Raw genomic sequence first — 21,424 nt, 5'->3', positions numbered from 1 at the left:
AGATTCTTAAATAAATAAATAAATAATAAAATTGCCATGTGAATGTGTGTGCTGCCTTGTACGTGTGTGATGTCTTGTGTCATATGTACACATACAGAGATCTGGGGACAACCTTCAGGTCAGCTCTCATTTTACCCTGAGTCCTGGGATCAGATGGAGGCCATTAAACTTGGCAGTAAATACCTTTACCTGCTACACCAGCTCATCATCCCAGTAAACACATTAAAAAAGAAATCCTCTCGGCTAAGAAGGCATGGTGGCACACACCTGTAATTCTAGCACACTGGAAGCTGAGGCAGAAGGATCATGAGTTTGAGGCCCATCGGGGTTACATAGCAAAGGCCCCATCCAGGGAAAAGAAAAATCCCATCTAATTAAGTACTAGTAATTATGAGTGTGAGTCTTTAAAGTACAACATAAAACCTTGGTATTTTATAGCAAGTAGCAAGAGACTCAAAGGGAATTGTGCCAACAGAAGTGATAGCTAATGGGAATAAATTCCCACAGGGGAGGTGTTACTCTTTTTAAGGTATAGCTGCCAAAATATACAGCTTGCCTCCTGGGTGCTTTAGTCTCTTAGCTCTCTTGTGGCCTCCTCATCAGATTGAATCATGTATAATGATGCTAACTGAGACAACTGAAAAAAAGTATTTCACAAAAATGAGTGTGTCACAATGAATTTAAAAAAAAAGATTTTATTACAGGTAGTTGTGAACTGCCTAATGTGGGTGCTAGGAACTGAACTTCAGGAAGAGCAGTTTTTACCTCTGAGCCATCTCTTCAGCCCCTCCCTCAGGAACGATTTTTATTTACATGTTTAGTTTTCAATTGTGTGCATGTGAGTTCAGGTGCCCGCAGACGGCTTGTCATAGGCAAGTGTGAACCGCCTTGATGTGGATCCTGGGAATTGAACTCGAGTCCCCTAGAAGACCATTACATGCTTTTAACCTCTAAGCCATTTCTGCTCAAAGGAGTAGTTTTGATACTATGTTCATTGGGTTTTTTTTTTTTCCTCCCCTCTCACTGATTCAGTAAAGTTTATTTTGTAATTGGAGGAATTTGAGTTTTCTGACATTTTAGAGACAGATGCTGAGAAAGTTATTAAGGGACACACGTGGGTTGCACAGCAGTTCCTTAATAAACTAAGGTGCCCAGGAACAAGCAGGAGCAGAGTGAGTCGTGTTAAGCCTTGTCCATCTCAGGCCAGGGCTGATGGAGCCTGTTTAATAGAGATATGTGGTGGTTGGTGGTTAAGGACTTAGGTATTAGGAAGACCACCTAGGCTGGTATCATAGTTTGAGTACTATGAATCTTGCTGTTACTGTTCTTTTGTTTGAGACTGAGTGTCTTCCGTAGAGTAGATGAGGATCACCCTGAACTACTGTTTCTCCTGCCCCACTTCTAAGTGGGATGAGATAGAGAAGTGTGTAGTCACACCTGGTCTTGTGCAGTGCTGGGGGTCATGCCTGTTAGGCAGTTTCTCTCCCCGCTGAGCTCCTTCCCTATCACAGTAGAAATGTTTTCAGTGTAGCTTTGGTGGTGTTCCACCTTTGCTTGAGAAGTTAAGGATTCTAAGTAGGTAGTTCCTCTCCCCCCACCCCCAAACTGGTAAATTGGGAAACATTAAGAAAGACACAGAAAATCATTTTAACTGGATATAGGGAAAGGAAATGATTAAGTGTCTGAACAGTGACATTTCATAAGATTGTTCCCATACTTAGGAACTGTGTCATGCCTGATGGCTACAGAGGATCAGGTCTCCCAGTGAGAAGCTGTGTTAGTGTGTGTGTGTGTGAGAGAGAGAGAGAGAGAGAGAGAGAGAGAGAGAGAGAGAGAGAGAGAGCGCTTTGGGAGAATTTTAAAATCTGTTACCCAGCAGATACTAATATTTCAGAGGGAGAATGAGCTGTTCCCAGATGTAGCATTTTTTTAAAATTCTGGAATATGAGTTAAGTCATTATTTTGTTCTCATGTTAACAAAACTTTGGATTTTGGAAGGAAAGCCGAGGTTGTACCTGACGGTCCTTGCCTTAGGTATTACTAGGAAGCAGGAGTTGTGTATTTTCCAACTTTTCATCTGGAACATAGCTCTGGCTGGGACATGTGTGTGAATGGTTTTAAAAGAACCAGTAGATGAAATACCGCTTTGAAAACTTTTTTTCTAGTCTTACATAAATCTGTGAAGCACAGATTTTCATGTATTTTTCTAAATGCCTTTACTAAATTTTATATGTAACACTATGTAATATTATTTTGGGCTGAGGGTCTCCTGTGGGAAGTATATTCTTACTACTTCACAAAATAACACTACAAAAATAAAACAATCTTTTCGAAATCATTCTCATTATGTAGATTTTCTTTTTCAAAGATAGGGCCTTACTATGTATCCCAGACTTGCTTCCAACTCATAGAAATTCATTTATTACTGCATCTCGGGTGCTGGGATTAAAGACATTTGCCACTGTGCCCAGCAAATAAAAACACAAAGTATTTATGAGCTAGGGAGTTTAATAGTAAAAGTATGCTTGGAAATTCCTTGCTAGCTGACTTATAGTCATGGCTAGGAGTAGTGAATTCTATGTTAATTATTTTTATAATTATGTTTCACTTAGGGGGTGACATTGGATAGCCTAATTTACTGTAAATCACCAGATACTAAATATGATAACAGTATTTATAGACCTCAACTTGACTAGAGGGTTTTTTGACCTTGGAGCTAAGAAAAATGCTGAACTCTTAGCAGCCCAGCCTCCAGGAACATCACTGACTATGACAAATGTTCTAGCTCTTCCTTTCTTTTTCTGAGAATGCTGTGCTCCTCAGATAAGGCCCCGCTGAAGGAAAAGGCCTGTGTGTTGGGCTAGGTATGGTGGCTCACACCTTTAGTCCCAACACTCAGGAGGGAGAGGCAGGAGGAACTCTGGAGTTTAAGACCAGCCTGGTCTACAGAGTGTCAAAACCAAACATCAAAGAAATAGAAAAGGGAGAGTATGTGTACTAAGTGGCCCTAGGACCCCTTGGCTGTGTGCAGCACAGTGTCTTCTGCTCACTCTACAGCTGTGCCTACTCCGGGTGTGGGGGTGTGGCAATGTCTGTGTCTGCATGTGCATTGCCTGATCTTTTGGTTTGTCAAGTCTGAACCTATTGGAAGCTAGCTCTTTAAATGGTCCTGAGCTGGTACCTGAGTAGGTGAGCAGTGGAGGCCGATAAGAAGCAGTCAGCATGCTAGTGTGGTGTGCAGAAGTGAAGACGTTTTCTGTAGCAGTCTCTGCTGGGGATCTTAGAGCATTTTCAGTGTGGCTTTCCTTAAGTTTTTGACTGTTTTGTTTTTTTATTAAGTGAGTTTATTTGGGGATCTTAGCGTAGAATTTAGAGTTGGAAGACTTAGACATAGCAATGGCTGCTTTTGCTTTCACCAGGTTGTCTGGGTCTTTGAAGAATGAGCTTTTACTTTAAAGCATAGTCAAGAAATCAGTATATATTTCAAATGCAAAAACAAACAAAAGAAACCCAACCCAAACACTAAACGGTTCTTGGGTTGAAATCTAGCCTTTAGGGAAAAGAGTCCTTGCTATGTATTACTGGGTGTCCTGGGACTCACGATGTAAACAAGGCTGCCTCAACTTCTGCCTCAGCTTCCCAAATGCTAGTCTTAAGGGCATGTGCCACCATGTCAGCAGTACAGTCTTTTCGGCTACATTTTTTTTTTCTTTTCTTGTTCAAATCTTATTCTGAGACCAGAAGAAAAACAAATGTTTCTGGTCAGTTTAGAAAATACTTGGGGGCTGGAGAGATGGCTCAGCCATTAAGAGCACTGGCTGCTCTTCCAGAGGTCCCAAGTTCAATTCCCAGCAACCACATGGTGGCTCACAACCATCTGTAATGGGATCAGATGACCTCTTCTGGTGTGTCTGAAGATAGCAACAGTGCACTAACAAATAAAATAAATCTTAAAAGAAAAAGAAAACACTTGGAAAGCCTCTAACTGTTGACAGTTGGATGACTGCCTCACAGGCCTCACAGCCCGGTGGTGCTGTCACTGTTTTGAAGGAATGTGCAGTTCAGCTTTGTGGACATTTACCATGCAGATGGTGACCCACCATGGTTGCTCACAGTGAGCAAGCATACTGCTATTCATCTCATTCCCTTTAAAACAAATAAGTATCGCTCCTGCTTAAGTATAGCTGCTTGCACTCATGCAGTTAGTGGTGTGCCCTGTCGGGATGCATTTGGCAGTATCCAGATACCGTGAAATACACAGATTGGCAGATTGTTGAATGAGCATGATGTAGACAAAGAATAGACTGGCCAGAAACGTGAAGGATCTGGAAATGGGCATTTTGTGACTGTAGTTGTAGAATAGACAGGTTTCGTTCTGTAGGTGCTTTATTTGATCTGTTCAGTTATTTATAGGTTTAATTTACCTATTGTGGTGCTGGAGTGATTATGAACAGTAATAACTATACCCACTTTCAACATAGGTTCCTTGATTGTTACCTGTTATATGTGTGATCTTGGGCTGGCCATTTGGCTAGACCTTTGTTCTTCAACTACGATCCTGATAAAAGTAATGGGAATATCCATGTTGCTTTTTCGTTTTCTAAGTGATTTTATATAAATGGTTTGCTTCCCTTTTCTCAGTGCTCAATAAAGAAAGACATGGAGGGAGGAAGTGGCTTGTCTAAGCTCACACAGCCTGAGAATAACAGAGCTGAGTCCCAAAGCCAGACTTTCTGGTGTCTCAGCTCAACAAACATGGTCTGGCCCCCTCTAAAAAGTCAAAAAATTTGTGATTTTTTTTAAAGCTAGTCTCCCTTGTTTGAAATAATTTACCATTCATTACCTATAGTGTTTGTTTGTTTTTTTGTTTGTTTGTTTCTGCTAAAAGACTCTAATTGTATTTACTTCTGAGCAAGGGTTATAAACTAAGTGGTAGATTTCTTGCCTAAGACCCAGGATTCAGCCCCCAACACCAAAATATAAAGTTACTAAATCTGCCCGAAGTATATATTTAAGGTGGAAGGAACAATATGGACTTCTTATTTTAAAATTTGGATTAAGCTGGGTGGTGGTGGCAACATGCCTTTAATCCTGTCATTGGGGGGGGGGGGCAGAGAGAGAGAGAGGCAGATTTCTGAGTTCAGGGCCAGCCTGATCTAAAGAGTGAGTTCCAGGACATACAGGGCTACATAGAGAAACTGTGTCTCCAAAAACAAACAGAAATGGAGGAGGCTGGGTTTGATAGCGCATGCTTGTAGTCGATATCAGGTTGGGGCAGAGGATGAGCATCCTTGAGACTACTAGTCTGGGCTATGACATTGAGACCCTGATGTTTCTTCTCCCTAAAAGGAGAGATTTTTGGATTGATTGGGCCTGGGTAATTTTGATAACTTTTTTGATGTTGAGCCTTCCAGTTTGAAGATCCACAGAAATGTATTTGGCTTTTTTAAAAAGTATTATTTTCTGTGTGGATGTTTAGCCTACATGTATGTCTGTGCATGCATGCAGTGTCCTGGAGAGCATTGGATCCTCTGGAGCTGGAGTTATGGATGGTTGTGAGTCATCATGTGGGTGCTGGGACTCGAACTGGACCCCAGTCCTCTGTGAGAACAACAAATGCTGTTAATGCTGGAGCCATCTCTAACCCTGTTTGGCATAGAGTTGTTTTGTTTTTACAAATAATGTTCAGAGTAAAACTGTTAAACTAAGAGAATTTTTAAAATTACTTTTAACCTAGTGATGGAAGAAACTTTAAAGAAAAGGACTCTAACATATATTCTTTGGATTGAATACATTTTTGGAATTATACTTTTTTAAAAAATACAATTCTGAAGAGAACATTCTGTGGGTTTTTTTTCCCCCTTCCTTCTTGGAGACAGGATTTCTCTGTGTAGCTCTGTCTGTCCTGGAACTCGGTCTGTAGACCAGGCTAGCCTTGAACTCAGATTCACCTGCCTCTGCCTCCCAAGTGCAGGGATTAGAGGCATATGCCACCAGCTGTCTTCATCTTTCTCTTAAATACTTCATTTTATTCATGTATACATATATTTTTTACCTGCATTTATGTTTGTGTAGTATGTACTGCTCTAGTGCTCTCAGAGACTGAAGAGGGCATCAGATCCTTTAGAACTAGAGTTTCAGGTGGCTATGAGTCACCACGTGGACGCTAGGTATCAAACCCAAGTCCTCTAGAAGATCGGCTGAGGCATCTGTCTGTCCAGCCCCTTAAATACTTTTTTACCTTAGTGTTGCAGGAAAAAAAAAATGCTGTCTAAAGCCTTTAAGTTTAAGAAATGAACTGCTGACTTGTGTAAAATGTTTCGTTTGCTTGGTAAGTGGTTAAGGACTTCATTAAGGCCTGGCTCTAGTTTTAAACTGAGGAAGTGGGAGTGGACCCTTGTCTGCTGGCGCTGTCCACGGGAGGAGACTCTGGAGACTTTAGATGTTGGCACACAGTTGGGGATTCACCAGGTTCTAGCTTAGAGCTATTTGCTTGTGTGGGTTTTGTTTGTGGGAATCTGGAATATTCTTTCTCTCTTTCCCACACTCCCCTCTCCCCCTTCCTCCTCCACCTCTCCCTCTCAGCCTTTCTAGAAAGAACTTTTTCTGATTTAGTAAATTCATACCAATCAGTATGTTTATCTGTAGACTTTTCTTAAGAACTTGTCCAAAATAGGCTAAAAGATTCTTAGTATTTTTAAGGTAGGTTAAAAGTTAGAGGTAAGAAGAGTTTTTGATTTTGTTTTTCCTAAGCAGAATTGGGAATAAGAGGTTTCCCTGTCACTGTGTGTGGTCAGTTTACGATTCCTGACACCATAACCGCTGCCCACCGTAACATCTCTTACCTCACAGCATTTTAAGGTGGTACCATAAAATGCACGATGAGACTTGACTCTCAGTTGTACAGAAGTCACATCTGAATGACAGCTCCTAAATTAAGGAACTAGCGGTTAGGCACTTCAAGTCTCTTTAGTATTTAGCAGGCAAGAGATCATCATAGCTTATGTCATTCCTATATTGTAGTTATAAGTACATGTTTTATTTGTGGCTGAGTACTTTTATACTGATTTGCTTATTTGTATTAAAATTACCTTTTAAAGGTTTGGGCCTTTATCTGTAGTTTGAAATTTAGAACTATCCCTTATCTAACGTTCACCAAAGACAAGCTTTCAATGTGTTGTTGAGTAACAACATGACTTTATAGACTGTTTGGATAATGATTAGGATGCACAGACCAATTTTCCAATGCATTTGTTTCATCTAGGCATTCCCTTTGGGATTTATTCACATATATGTTTTTTGGTTTCTGATTTTAAAATTATTTTCCTTTGTTGTAGGATGAGCAGTTCTTAGGTTTTGGCTCAGATGAAGAAGTCAGAGTGCGAAGCCCCACAAGGTCTCCTTCAGGTATGGCCAATGAAGCATGTGTTGCAGATCTGCATTCTGTTTGTTAGGAAGACTGTGGCTTCTTCCTACCTTGTTGTGAGTAAGGATGGTTGCAGTCCAGGCTAGGAAACAACATGTGAGCCAGACTGGACGGACTGGTTCCTGCTGCCTGTGCTTGTAAATTCTTCACTGTTTTTCTGGGCAATACTTGGGCATGGGAAGTAGGTTTCCACAGAATGATTGTGGGGAACTCGGTTAAGTGTATCATGTTCTATTCTATGGTAGCATTTATGCTTGTTGGGGGGTGTGTGTGGCAGAAATTGGCTCTTGTTTTTTGTAGATGAAAATTAGTGTACTATTGTCAAAGAACCAGAAACATGTTGGCGCTATATGATACCATTTTACCTAACCCTTAAAAGGCTGTACTAAAATAAAGAAACTGAAAATTATATGGATGTTTCCAGTTATTAGCACTGTTTATCAATATTCTCAAAAGAATTCTGACCCACAAGCAGTTCCCTCAGATAGTCAGTGGCCTTCACTTTATTGACTTGGATAATTGAGTTGGAGCAAAGACTTGATGTTTGTTTTTATGGGAAATCTCATCTTGTCAGTGTTGACTTCTTGTGTAGTTTTGGTTTTATGGATAAACAGACTAGTAAAATACTCTATTGTTAAGTGTTTTTACTGTTCAGTTTGTGATAGTTGCTGACATTTGGGTCTCACTTAGGAATCATTTAAATATTATATAGTAAACTAATTAAACACTCAAGCTGGAAGCTTTTGTTTGCTCATTGATGGTATTGATACCTAGTTACTGGTACCAGTATCTTAGGCCCTGCTATTTAGACAGTAGCAATGGTTCTTTAGGAGGCGATGGAATTTTAAGTCTTTGTACAGGAAAGGGACTTTAGGAATCCTTGCTCTAACTTTTCATTTACATTTCATTACATGAGCCAGTGTGTACCTTGAATGTAAGAAGTTAGCCAGCTGAGTAAGGACCCTTCTGTACTCTGCTTTTTCTATTTGTCTGTGAAAGCTTCTTTTAGTAAGTAATATAGAAGTTATTTTTAGAATTTCTGAAGTCACCTGGACAGCCCTGTGAAATGCCCCACAGAGTTAAGGAGTCAAGTCTGTGGCCTTAGCAAATTCACAGTGCTTTCCTAGTGAGGTTTTCCTTACTATCAGCGTACCTTAAATGTTGTGCTTGTTATTTTAAGGCATCTGGATATGTTTACAAATTGTTATCTACCGTCTAATAGTTGAGTACTTTGGTTATAATTAGTGTGTGTTGAGGATTGATTTGTAAACTCCTAATCTACAAAGGGAAGTCTCCTGCATTGCTTGATGAGGAATGCATTTGTGTTTCTGTTGGGAAGTTCAGCCATTAGACCTGGTTGATTTCTGTTGTGTTAACAAGCAGCTCCATAACACATGGTATAATTCATAGTGTCTGAAATCTCTTTTGATGTAAGGGAGATTTTGATCTCAGAAGAAGGTTGTATTATATAACACAGAAGCTAAGAAAGAATTAAAACAAACAGACAAAAACCAAACTATAGGTGTTTTGGGTTTTTTTTGGGGGGGTTGCTTTTTTGGTTTTTTGAGGCAGGGTCTTACTTTGTAGCCCAGGTTGACATGAGCTCACTGTGTAGCCCTGGCTAACCTTGAACTTGAGGTGTCTGTCTTTCCTTGCTTTCCAAGTGTGAGCCATCATGCCTGGCTGCCAGAGCCAGTTAGTTCTTGGTGTGTTTTTAGTACACGCTATGTTAGGTGTTAGAGGCAGTTTTGCTCCTTAACTGTTTTTATAGTAACAGATTGAACATCTTTATAATTTTGGAAATTCCTGTTTGTAAGATCTCAATATGTGGCCCTGGCTGGAATTCCATAGGCAGACCGGGATGACCTAGAACTTGTGGGTTGTCTCCTGCCTCTGTTGGGTTTACAGGTGTGTTTCATCATACCTAGTGTTCCTTTTGTCTGAAATAGCAATGATCTGTATTAATAAATTGTTGATTTGACCTTCACATCAACTGGGGCTAAATCTTTTTGTAACTTGGGACTAACTAGGAAAGAATAATCTAAGGAGCACATCACACAAGCCACAGCTTTGATAAACTCTCATGCTACATCCCGGAGGTTGTGCTGTTGTCTCATGAGTAGGCATCTGTCTCTGAAGTAATCCTTTCCTAGTTTACTCCACCGGAACAGATTGGAAATACAGGTGCAGGATGCTGAGCTGCCTGGGAAGGAGTCTCTTTCACGTGAAAATTGATGTTGTTCAGGTCTATTCAAAAAGTCAGTTACAGATAGAAAAGTTGGAATGTCTGTTGTCGTCTTGGTTGAGTTGAGGTTTTGTTTGTGTGTGCTTTTGTTTTGGTGTGGTTGCTCTGCTTTGTTTTGAGACCAGGTCTTTCTGTGAAGTTCAAGGCTGACCTCAGACTTGTCTGTGAGTCTTCTGTCTTGGCTTCCTGATCGCTACCATTCTCATCTTTTGAAACATGTTCTTAACTGTTGCTCTTCATGAGCTGAATAATGTAGTACAGAATTTAAAAAATAAAAACAGTTATTTTATTTTTTTAATTTTAGGAAAGAAATAAGAACTTTGCTCATCTGAGGAGTGGGAATTTTTGTTTTCTAGGTTACTTCAGTTGAAAAACCTTATTTTGATTTTTGTATCAAAAAAGTAATTAGATGTTTTTGTCAGGTGGAGTATTATGTTATTGACTTAATTTCTTTGAGTAAATATTTGACGAGAAGAAATTAAGTACAGTTAAGATGTAGCATTGACTCAGTAGTCCCAATGAACTCGCTACAAAATGGCCTGTGCTAAATTATATTCAGCTTAGCTAAGACCTGAACTACATAGCTAAATATATGCTCTTCATTGTTTAATTTCTATACACAGTTAAAGCTAGTCCTCGAAAACCTCGCGGGAGACCTAGAAGTGGCTCTGACCGAAATCCAGCTATCCTCTCAGACCCATCTGTGTTTTCCCCTCTAAATAAATCAGAGACCAAATCTACAGATAAAATCAAGAAGAAAGATTCTAAGAGCATAGAAAAGAAGAGAGGAAGACCTCCCACCTTCCCTGGGGTAAAAATCAAAATCACGCATGGAAAGGACATTGCAGAATTAACACAAGGAAGCAAAGAGGATAGCCTGAAAAAAGTTAAACGGACCCCTTCTGCTATGTTCCAGCAAGCCACAAAGATTAAAAAATTAAGAGCAGGTAAACTGTCTCCTCTCAAGTCTAAGTTTAAGACAGGGAAGCTCCAAATAGGAAGGAAGGGGGTACAAATTGTAAGACGTCGAGGAAGGCCTCCATCCACAGAACGGATAAAGACCCCTTCAGGTCTTCTCATTAATTCTGAACTGGAAAAGCCTCAGAAGGTCCGGAAAGAGAAGGAAGGAACACCCCCACTCACAAAAGAAGATAAGGCAGTTGTCAGACAAAGCCCTCGAAGGATTAAACCAGTCAGGATTATTCCTTCTTCAAAAAGGACAGATGCCACAATTGCTAAGCAACTCCTGCAGAGGGCAAAGAAGGGGGCGCAGAAGAAAATTGAGAAAGAAGCAGCTCAGCTGCAGGGAAGGAAGGTGAAGACACAGGTCAAGAATATCCGACAGTTCATCATGCCTGTGGTCAGTGCCATCTCCTCGAGGATCATCAAAACTCCCCGACGCTTCATAGAGGATGAGGATTATGACCCTCCAATTAAAATTGCACGGCTGGAATCTACACCGAACAGTAGATTCAGTGCCACATCCTGTGGATCTTCGGAAAAGTCCAGTGCCGCTTCCCAGCACTCCTCTCAGACGTCTTCAGACTCCTCCCGATCTAGCAGTCCCAGTATCGACACCACGTCAGATTCTCAGGCTTCTGAAGAGATCCAGGCACTTCCTGAGGAGCGGAGTGACACCCCCGAAGTTCATACTCCACTGCCTATTTCCCAGTCCCCGGAAAATGAAAGCAATGATAGGAGGAGCAGACGGTATTCCATGTCTGAGAGAAGCTTTGGATCTAGAACAACTAAAAAATTACCAACTCTACAAAGTGCCCCACAGCAGCAGACCTCCTCCTCGCCACCTCCACCTCTGCTTTCTCCTCCCCCTCCTCTGCAACCAGCCTCCGGCATCTCTGACCACACACCTTGGCTTATGCCTCCCACCATCCCCTTAGCATCACCATTCTTGCCTGCTTCTGCTGCTCCCATGCAAGGGAAGCGGAAATCTATTTTGCGGGAACCAACATTTAGGTGGACTTCTTTAAAGCATTCGAGGTCAGAGCCACAGTACTTTTCCTCAGCAAAGTATGCCAAAGAAGGTCTGATTCGAAAACCAATATTTGATAACTTCCGACCCCCACCGCTGACTCCCGAGGATGTCGGCTTCGCTTCTGGTTTTTCTGCATCTGGTACTGCCGCTTCAGCGCGGTTGTTTTCACCACTCCATTCTGGGACGAGGTTTGATATTCATAAAAGGAGCCCCATTCTGAGAGCTCCCAGATTTACTCCAAGTGAGGCACACTCTAGAATATTCGAGTCTGTGACCTTGCCTAGTAATCGAACTTCTTCTGGAGCGTCCTCTTCGGGAGTGTCGAATAGAAAAAGAAAAAGGAAAGTGTTTAGTCCGATTCGGTCTGAGCCAAGATCACCTTCTCACTCCATGAGGACAAGAAGCGGAAGGCTTAGCACCTCTGAGCTGTCACCTCTCACTCCCCCGTCCTCTGTCTCCTCCTCATTAAGCATTCCCGTTAGTCCTCTTGCCGCTAGTGCCTTAAACCCAACTTTTACTTTTCCTTCTCATTCCCTAACTCAGTCTGGGGAATCTACAGAGAAAAATCAGAGAGCAAGGAAGCAGACTAGTGCTCCGGCAGAGCCATTTTCATCAAATAGCCCTGCTCTCTTCCCATGGTTCACCCCAGGCTCTCAGACGGAGAAGGGGAGAAAGAAAGACACAGCCCCGGAGGAGCTGTCCAAAGATCGCGATGCTGACAAGAACGTGGAGAAGGACAAGAGTAGAGAGAGAGACCGGGAAAGAGAGAAGGAGAATAAGCGGGAGTCAAGGAAAGAGAAAAGGAAAAAGGGCTCAGACATTCAGAGTAGCTCTGCTTTGTATCCTGTGGGTCGGGTTTCCAAAGAGAAGGTTGCTGGAGAAGATGTTGGCACTTCATCTTCTGCCAAAAAAGCAACAGGGCGGAAGAAGTCTTCATCACTTGATTCTGGGGCTGATGTTGCTCCTGTGACTCTTGGGGACACAACAGCTGTCAAAGCCAAAATTCTTATAAAGAAAGGGAGAGGAAATCTGGAAAAAAACAACTTGGATCTCGGCCCAACTGCCCCATCCCTGGAGAAGGAGAAAACCCTCTGCCTTTCCACTCCTCCATCTAGCACTGTTAAACATTCCACTTCCTCCATAGGCTCCATGTTGGCTCAGGCAGACAAGCTTCCAATGACTGACAAGAGGGTTGCCAGCCTCCTAAAAAAGGCCAAAGCCCAGCTCTGCAAGATTGAGAAGAGTAAGAGCCTCAGACAAACTGAGCAGCCCAAAGCACAGGTACTCATCCCACCTCGTTCATGGAGCCCCCTCTCGGGGCAGGTTTGGGTTAGGCTAAATGTTTGAGCTGTATCAGTTACGGGAGCTAGAAGACGGGTGGTATGTGCTGTGGTCCTTCAAGGACCTACAGCATTTTAAGAGTAATAAATTATGTTCTAGGGGCTGGAGAGATGGCTCAGAGGTTAAGAGCACTGACTGCTCTTCCAGAGGTCCTGAGTTCAAATCCCAGCAACCACATGGTGGCTCACAACCATCTGAAGTGGGATCAGATGTCCTCTTCTGGTGGGTCTGAAGGGAGCAACAGTGTACTTACATACATTAAATAAATAAATCTTTTTTTTAAAAAGAAAAGGATAAAAAGATTATGTTCTAATGTAATATAGAGGGGACATATAGGTAGGGTGGAGAAGCAGTTGGTTTCCATATATTGACTTACCGGCTAGAAATAGTTAGTTGTATGCTTTGATGACAGATCATAATAAGTTGATCAGGTATGTTTTGGCTTCATCTAGTTGTAACTGCAACATGCATGGTTGTCTTTATTTGTGGCTTATTTCATCCTCAGGGTCAAGAAAGTGATTCGTCAGAAACCTCTGTTCGAGGACCCCGGATCAAACATGTCTGCAGAAGAGCTGCTGTTGCCCTTGGCCGAAAACGAGCTGTGTTTCCCGATGACATGCCCACCTTGAGTGCCTTACCGTGGGAAGAACGAGAAAAAATTTTGTCTTCCATGGGAAATGATGGTAAGTCAGGAAAGCCAGCCTGAGGCTGCGTTTATTTGCTTTCATTCTGCAGATGCCAACAGGCTCTTTGCAGCTCGTTAGACTGGACTAAAATGGCAACGAACCCAAACTAGATAGCTGGAGGGCATTAAATAGATGGAGCGTAGTTAGGGGAAGTGCCTCAGAAAGAAGAGGAAGGCACCCAGGGAAGACTTGTTAGCCATCAGATGCTGATATAGGTTTAACTCCTGAAAGGGAAGAAGGAAGAAAGGACAAAGCCTTCCTAGACTGCTATGCAGTAGAAGGAAGGTCTGACAAGGCTGTCAGAGGTGTCTCTTCTCTCAGAAACAATACTGCTGTCTTTCTTGGCCACACCAAGAACCTGCCTGGAGGCAGCTGTACTGAGGTTACCCTGTTCCAGTAGTTTTCGGGACACAGCAGGTGGATCCCTTGGTCTTTACACTTCCTGGAATTAGAGGTCTGTGAAGTACTCTATTAATTAGGCTTTCAACTGAACAAAATACCATGGTCAAAAGCAATTGGGGAGGAAAGGGTTTATTTCATCTTAAAACTTTCAGGTCCCACTGAATCACTGAGGGAAGCCAGGGCAGGAACTCAAGGCAGGAGCCTGGAGGCAGGAACTGAAACCAAGAGGCTGGAGGACCACTGCTTACTGACTAGCCCTGATTTCTTATATAACTCAGGACCACCTGCCCAGGGGTGGCACCAGCCATGATGGGCTGAGCCCAGACTCATCTGTTGCTTCTCAAGGAAACAGTCTACAGGCTTGTCATGCAGAGGCATGTTCTCAGTTGAGGTTCCTCTTCCCAGATAACTGTACCTTGTGTCAAGTTGACAAAAACAAAACAACCACCAGGATAGGCATGCACTCATGACTGCCATATGACTCTGAAACGCTGGGTGCCTTCTCCTGACGGTTAGTCATCTAGAGAGAACTCTCAGAAGCACTCAGCTTGCTCTTGATTTGCAGTCGGGGTGTTTTGTTTTCAGTATTCAGATTTTTGCTTTCATCAAGCTGTAAGGTGAAGAAGGTGTTTTAAAGCATTTAGATAATTATTTTGAACACCTCTGAGTTCTGTGTTTATAAATTCTTCAGTTTTGACTCGTAATTCAGATGAGGTTTAATGTATCTAATGATACAAAGGGTCTCTGAGGGTTTTTCAAGAAGGTATTAGAAATTCCCTTGGAACTAAATATACATTTTTCTTAACAGACAAGTCATCGATTGCTGGCTCAGAAGATGCTGAACCTCTTGCTCCACCCATCAAGCCAATTAAGCCTGTCACCAGAAACAAGGCACCTCAGGAGCCTCCGGTGAAGAAAGGGCGGCGATCGAGGAGGTGTGGACAGTGTCCTGGCTGCCAGGTGCCTGAGGACTGTGGAGTTTGCACTAATTGCTTGGACAAGCCCAAGTTTGGTGGCCGCAATATAAAGAAGCAATGCTGCAAGTGAGTATTCCTCTGAGGCAGTGACCTCATGGTCTCACACACAGGGTGACAACCTGGTTTGCTTGCACTGACCTGCTGGGTCTCTAGGTTAGACACAGAGTTCATTTCTGCGGTGCGATGAGGTTTGAACTAGGTCCTCTGTAGCCATGCCGTCTACTAGCACAGTCCCAGTGATGAGAACACTCTGTGCTGTCCATCCAGAATGGCACTCCGTAGCTCCATGTGCTCTTTGAGTGCCTGCCAAGTGCTTAGTGTGACTGAAGGGCTACAGTTTTAAAAATAATTTTTAAATCTTGATTACTTTAACTGTAAATAGCTGCATGTGACTAGCGACTACAGTATTAGTGTACCTTTGGACAGTTTCTTCTTAAAACCTCTAGGATGGCATCTTTAGTCAAGTATATGCTTGACTTTCTAACTCTTTCAAAACACTTCCATTAGTACAGGTTTGGGGTGTGTGTGTGTGTGTGTGTGTGTGTGTGTGTGCGCGCGCGTGCAGTGGTCAGTGCTGGGGTTTGAACCTACACATGTGCTAGTCCAGGGTTCTGCCATAGATAAACTCTCAGCCCAGCGTCTGGAGGTTTTGATACAGACTGCTCATTCAGTCAATTTGGGGCCACACTTTCTGCCATTTGGGATGATTTGTTTAAAATGTATTAGGGGAATTGTGTAAACAGTAATTCTGGCAACTGGACTTCCTGCAAAGTGCCTGGCAGAAGGGATGCTTACCAAACGAATGACATTAGAGTGATTAGCATAAAATATAGTTGAGAAATGTTCGTTCACTCAGGGAATAGTCTCTAGAAGACAGGAAGCAGTCCTAAAATAGGTGTGGAGGCTCAGGCCTGTAATCTCAGCACTTGGGAGGTGGAGGCAGGAAGACCACTGTGAGTTCAAGATTAACTAGGATTATACACTGAGACTATCTGTAGCCTGGGCTGTATGAGACACTGTTTCAAAGCAGGAAGGACAGAAGGGAAGCAGGGAGAGGAAGGGGGAAGGAATAATCTGTGTGGGGTACAAGTCCATATTAAATTACAAGAAATTTGAGTACCATTTCAAGGATAATACGACATTAGGTCCTTTTAGATTCTAAAGGTAGGTAAAATTGCTGACCCAAGGATTTTAAAGGTTCAATTTAAACTGAATCCTAAGAAGTCCTTGTTCTGTCAAATGACCCTGGGTGTCGACTCACTGTTTTCTGCAGACAGTCAAGGAAGCATTTATTTAATTTCTTCTCTTTTAAATTCAGTTTGTCTTATGTTTTATTCTTTGTTACTCTAGGATGAGAAAATGTCAGAATCTGCAGTGGATGCCTTCCAAAGCCTACCTTCAGAAGCAGACGAAAGGTAGTGGTGTGAGAGAGGCTTCCCGTGACGCCCCGTGCTTTACTGTCATACAGCCGTGTGCATTCAGTGTAAAGAGAATACTAGGTTTTTGTTTTTGTTTTTCTTTTAAAGTACTGCTCTCTCCCGGGGAGTTGGTGGTTGTTGAAGCTGGATGATAGGTACATGGGGGTTCATTTGACTCTTTATTTTGGGGTATGTTTGAAATTTTCCATAATTAAGACACTTGTTTAAAATTCATGTAAAAATTAGAGCTCTGCTCATTTGCTAGAACAATAAACCTTCCCTGTATTACTTGATCAACATGGCCTCAACTATGTGGAGACTCTGAGTACCTGCTTTGGCTGCAGGAGACTGAGAACAAGACTCTTACATAGCCCTTGTACTTTCTTCCCACTGGAACTTCTCAGTTATGGATAGATGATCTTGTTTTGTTTCCCTAGCTGTGAAAAAGAAAGAGAAAAAGTCTAAGGCCACTGAAAAGAAAGAAAGCAAAGAGAGCGCTGTTGTGAAGAGCTCCTTAGAGTCTGCTCAGAAGGCTGCCCCGCCAGCACGGGAGGAGCCTGCCCCAAAGAAGAGCAGCAGTGAGCCTCCACCCCGAAAGCCTGTGGAAGAAAAAAGTGAGGAAGTGGGTGCCCCTGCCCCTGCGCCTGCGCCTGTGCCTGCACCTGAACCAAAACAGGTCAGCACTCCAGCATCCCGGAAGTCCGGCAAGCAGGTCTCTCAACCAGCAGCAGTCGTCCCCCCTCCGCCTCCTAGCACAGCACCGCAGAAAAAAGAGGCTCCCAAAGCCATTCCAAGTGAGCCCAAGAAAAAGCAACCTCCACCCCCAGAATCAGGTGAGTGCCGAACAGAGGCAAAACAGAAAGCCAGATTAGTTGTGTCTCCTTGAAGTCTAGAAGATTATTTGTGTCGACCTCTCCACAGGCCAGTCAGTCTGAAGGTAGTCATTGCTGGCATCTTACCAAGATCTGTTTTGAATCCTTTAGGGCCAGAGCAAAGCAAGCAGAAAAAAGTGGCCCCCCGCCCAAGTATCCCTGTAAAACAAAAACCAAAGGACAAGGTAAGCAGACAGCTGACTGCACTTCCTTAGGGATGCATTTGTCCTACTCTGTAGGGGAAGTCTTAACCTTGACATGTCTTGGCTGAATGAAATTGTCCCCCTGCCTCTCTGGAGATGGCAGTGGTGTATGCTTTCGCCCCTTTTGGTTGGTTGGTGTTTTGTTTTTCTGTTCTCTTTGCTTTGTTGGTTTCCTCTTCACTGTGGTTATGCATGCTGAAGCCTAGCAGCAGCTTACTCCACCAGCTATTTGGCATGTTTTTTGTCCTCTGTATACATGTTATATATGTATGTATGTTAGTAACATTTGTCTATAAACACAACCCATACCTGTGCATACTGTTTCTATTATGGGTGGAGACAGAAGATTATCCTTCCTCTGTCTTGAGACGGGCTCGCAGTCTGTACATCAAGCTGGCCTTGGGCTTCCAACAGTCCTTCTGCTTCAACATCCAGTGTGCGCCATCACTCCTAGCTCCCTTTCTTCCTATAGGATACTTACTCTGAAAAATGTTCTCATATCTGAGAGTAGGCATTCACATTCTTGCCTGTTGCAATGTGAGGGCAAGTCATTGTTTTCTACATTCATCTTCCATCTCAGGAGAAGCCACCTCCAGTAAGTAAGCAAGAGAATGCAGGCACTTTGAACATCCTCAACCCACTCTTGAATGGCATCAGTTCCAAGCAGAAAATCCCAGCAGATGGAGTCCACAGGATCAGAGTGGACTTTAAGGTAAAAACGTTTCGTGATCATGCCTTTATTGAGCAGTATGACCTTTAAAAAACAAGGTGTGTGTTTAAAAGGGAAACAGCACCCACTAGAGGAAAGAATAAGAACTACAGCTAACAGGCTAGTTCAGGTATATGAAAACCTAGTCAGCATGAGGCCAGTTAGTAGACTGGTTGAAAAGCACAGGCATCCTGAGCAGCGTCGGGGAAGCAAATTATTTCAAACTCATGTTACTCAAATCAGCAAAGATTAGCACATTCAGACTCAGTGTATCTTTGCGGTTATGTAGATAGAATTGCACCATTAGTGGGCTTTTTATAGTTTGCATCTAAGTTTGTAATGTCTTAAAGCAATGCTTACTTATTTTTGGACTAGTGGAAGCGAAATGCTGTTGGCATGTCCAATTCGGGTAGCACTCTGTATTTATGCTTTTTGTCCTAGTTGTGGCACTGCGAGGCTTCTCATACGTGATCTTCATGTCTCTTTCCCCACAGGAAGACTGTGAAGCAGAAAATGTGTGGGAGATGGGAGGCTTAGGAATCCTGACCTCTGTTCCCATAACACCTAGAGTAGTGTGCTTTCTCTGCGCCAGCAGTGGGCATGTAGAGGTAAGGTGCTTGCTCTGTCCCCTCTGTAAGGATGGACCACTGTGATGCATTCTTCTTGTTAGTAGTTATCAGGCCTTGTCTCCTTGCTTAGGCCAGCTACTGAATATTTTCTAAATGTTTAGAAATTATTAAGAAAGATTCTAGTAGTAAATACTTTCATCTCTTTAATTTAGTCTTTATTATAGAGTTGTTACTTTTCTCTTAGAACAGAAAGGGTTGCTGTTGGTTTTTATATTGAATACCTTTGAATATAAAAGGCTCTTGGCAGTTATTAAGAGGTAGAAAAACACACAGCAGAAAAGGTGCAAAATAGAGATAGATGATTCAAAAATGGCAGAGAAGAATGTAGTCCATATGGTGGGGTGGTCTTCACATCCCCAGTGACCAAGCACTGACAGGTAAAGAAGGGTGCAGGTCCACATGTGTTAGCATTACCTTTAATTCAGCACTCAGACACAGGCAGGTGGATCTCAGCGAGTTCATGGCCAGCCTGGTCAACACAGTGAGCTCTAAGACAGCTAGAGCTGCAGAGAGAGACCTAAAAACAATAAAACATATATAGAAAGATTTTCCTATGGAAGAAATGGAGTTAGTAGTCTTATCTTTTGGGGGGGGTTGTTTGGAAATGGTCTTTTTTATTTATTTTTAAGAATTATTTACTTTGTGAATGTGTGTGTGAGTGAGTGTGTGTGTGTGTGTGTGTGTGTGTGTGTGTGTGTGTGTACACTGTACCTGCCTTAACACACACCAGAAGAGGGCATTAGGTTCCATTACAGATGGTTGTGAGTCGTCATGTGGTTGCTGGGAATTGAACCTAGGACCTCTGGAAGAGCAGTCAGTGCTCTTAACTGCTGAGCCATTTCTTTATCCCAAATGGTGTTTACTTTTAGAATGGTATTTTTAGAATAGCATATTCTTTAACCCAGCAGTTGCATGCTAGGTATTTTTAAAGTAATCAATCAGATAAATTGCCAGATATGTATATATAATAAAATAATATTGTTATTTTGTGTATGTGGATGTTTGGCTGCATGTCATATGTGTACCATGTACATGCCCTGCTGCCTTCAGGAGCCAAAAGAGGGATTGGGCTCACCTGCTACTGAAGTTATAGACATTTGGGAGCTGGGAGTCAAACCTGGTTCCTATAGAGCAAGAGCAGTCTGTGCCCTTCACCACTGAGCTATCTCTCCAGCCCTAATATTTGAAACTCAAGAGTTTGTTAGTATGGAGCCCTGGTTAAAGTTGTAGGGCATGCATACAATGGCACATGTGATAGTGTAGTTTGATGTTAGTAGACAGATCCATAACAGAAATACCAGATTGCGAAATATCTGTAAAGCATGGTTTTATTTGATTGGATAAATGTTTTAAAGTATGTAGCCTGGGCATGGTTGGCTTATATCCTCCGGAGTCTGAGGCAAAAGGATTGTGATTTGAGGTTAGCCTAGGGTACACAGTGAGGTCCTGAATAGCTCAGTGGTAAAGCATTTGCCTTCCATGTGCAAGGTCTTGGCTTCATTCCATAGCACAGACAAATGAGCTGCTTCCTGTATTCACTCTTCAAGAAGATAGTTTCTTAGAGTTTGTTATGAACTGAACCACATTATTTTAAGTGCTAGTGTTGCTTCTGACATTACAGAGACTGAGACTATTCAATCTGCAAGTGCCTGGTGACTATTCCAAGTCTGTTCCTTCAATAATCAAATATTTGCATCCCAGCACATCCTACCCACAAGGAAAAGCTTCCTTTCGTACTCTCGGTATTCAGCTTCTGTGATGAAACAGATCTGGGGGTGTGGCTGTGCATCACAATCTCAGAATTCCTTATGTAATAAAGAATCAGGAGCTGGTTGTTGTAATGCAGCCTTTACTACCAGCACTGAGGATGCAGAGGCAGGTGATCTCTGTGAGTTCAGGGCCAGCCTGGTCTACAGAGTGACTTCCAGGACAGCCAGGACTGGTCAGAGAAACCCTGTCTTGAAAATCCATAAAATAAAATAAAATAAAATAAAAATGAAGTGGAACGGAGGAGTCAGTATACAATGCTACTTTTATCTCCACATTCAGGAGGTAGAGAGCAGAGGTATCTTTGTGAACTTCAGCCTAGCTAGAATCACATAAGACCCTGACTAAAAGAAAAGAACGAATTCAGGGTCAGAGAGATACTCAGTGGTTAAGAGACTTGGTGCTCTTCAGAGAACCCAAGTTCAGTTCCCAGACCCACATCAGGTGGCTCCCTGTAACTCCAGCTCCCAGGGATCCGGCTCCAAGTCTGCCCTTTGTTGCCATCGAACACACATTGACACACTACACATAAGTAAAATTAGAAATAAGTTTTTAAAAAAAAGAATTAGTGGGCTGGAGAGATGGCTCAGTGGTTAAGAGCCCTAACTGCTCTTCCAGAGGTCCTGAGTTCAATTCCCAGCAACCACATGGTGGCTCACAACCATCTGATCTGATGCCCTCTTCTGGTTTGTCTGAAAACAGCTACAGTGTACTCATAAATAAAATAAATCTTAAAAAGAAAGAAAGAAAGAAATT

General features: G+C 42.5%; 1 protein-coding gene across 3 annotated transcripts in view; it reads left to right on the top strand.

The window, feature by feature from the left end:
* Positions 1-21,424, top strand: part of KMT2A (lysine methyltransferase 2A) — a gene marked incomplete at its 5' end in the record, with an annotated part of 78,173 nt that overhangs the window by 22,808 nt on the left and 33,941 nt on the right. For all 3 annotated transcript variants that reach the window (XM_080930297.1, XM_080930296.1, XM_080930295.1), the window contains 9 exons: positions 7,338-7,407; positions 10,295-12,945; positions 13,511-13,688; positions 14,902-15,136; positions 16,421-16,485; positions 16,926-17,321; positions 17,472-17,545; positions 18,144-18,275; positions 18,767-18,880. In XM_080930297.1, the coding sequence (XP_080786423.1) occupies positions 7,338-7,407; positions 10,295-12,945; positions 13,511-13,688; positions 14,902-15,136; positions 16,421-16,485; positions 16,926-17,321; positions 17,472-17,545; positions 18,144-18,275; positions 18,767-18,880 (3,915 nt within the window). The remainder of the gene's footprint in view (positions 1-7,337; positions 7,408-10,294; positions 12,946-13,510; positions 13,689-14,901; positions 15,137-16,420; positions 16,486-16,925; positions 17,322-17,471; positions 17,546-18,143; positions 18,276-18,766; positions 18,881-21,424) is intronic.

This window comes from Micromys minutus, assembly GCF_963924665.1.
Source record: "Micromys minutus genome assembly, chromosome: 16".
Lineage (NCBI taxonomy): Eukaryota > Metazoa > Chordata > Mammalia > Rodentia > Muridae > Micromys > Micromys minutus.
Note: the sequence above shows the minus strand (reverse complement) of the source record. Positions and strands in the feature narration are given on the sequence as shown.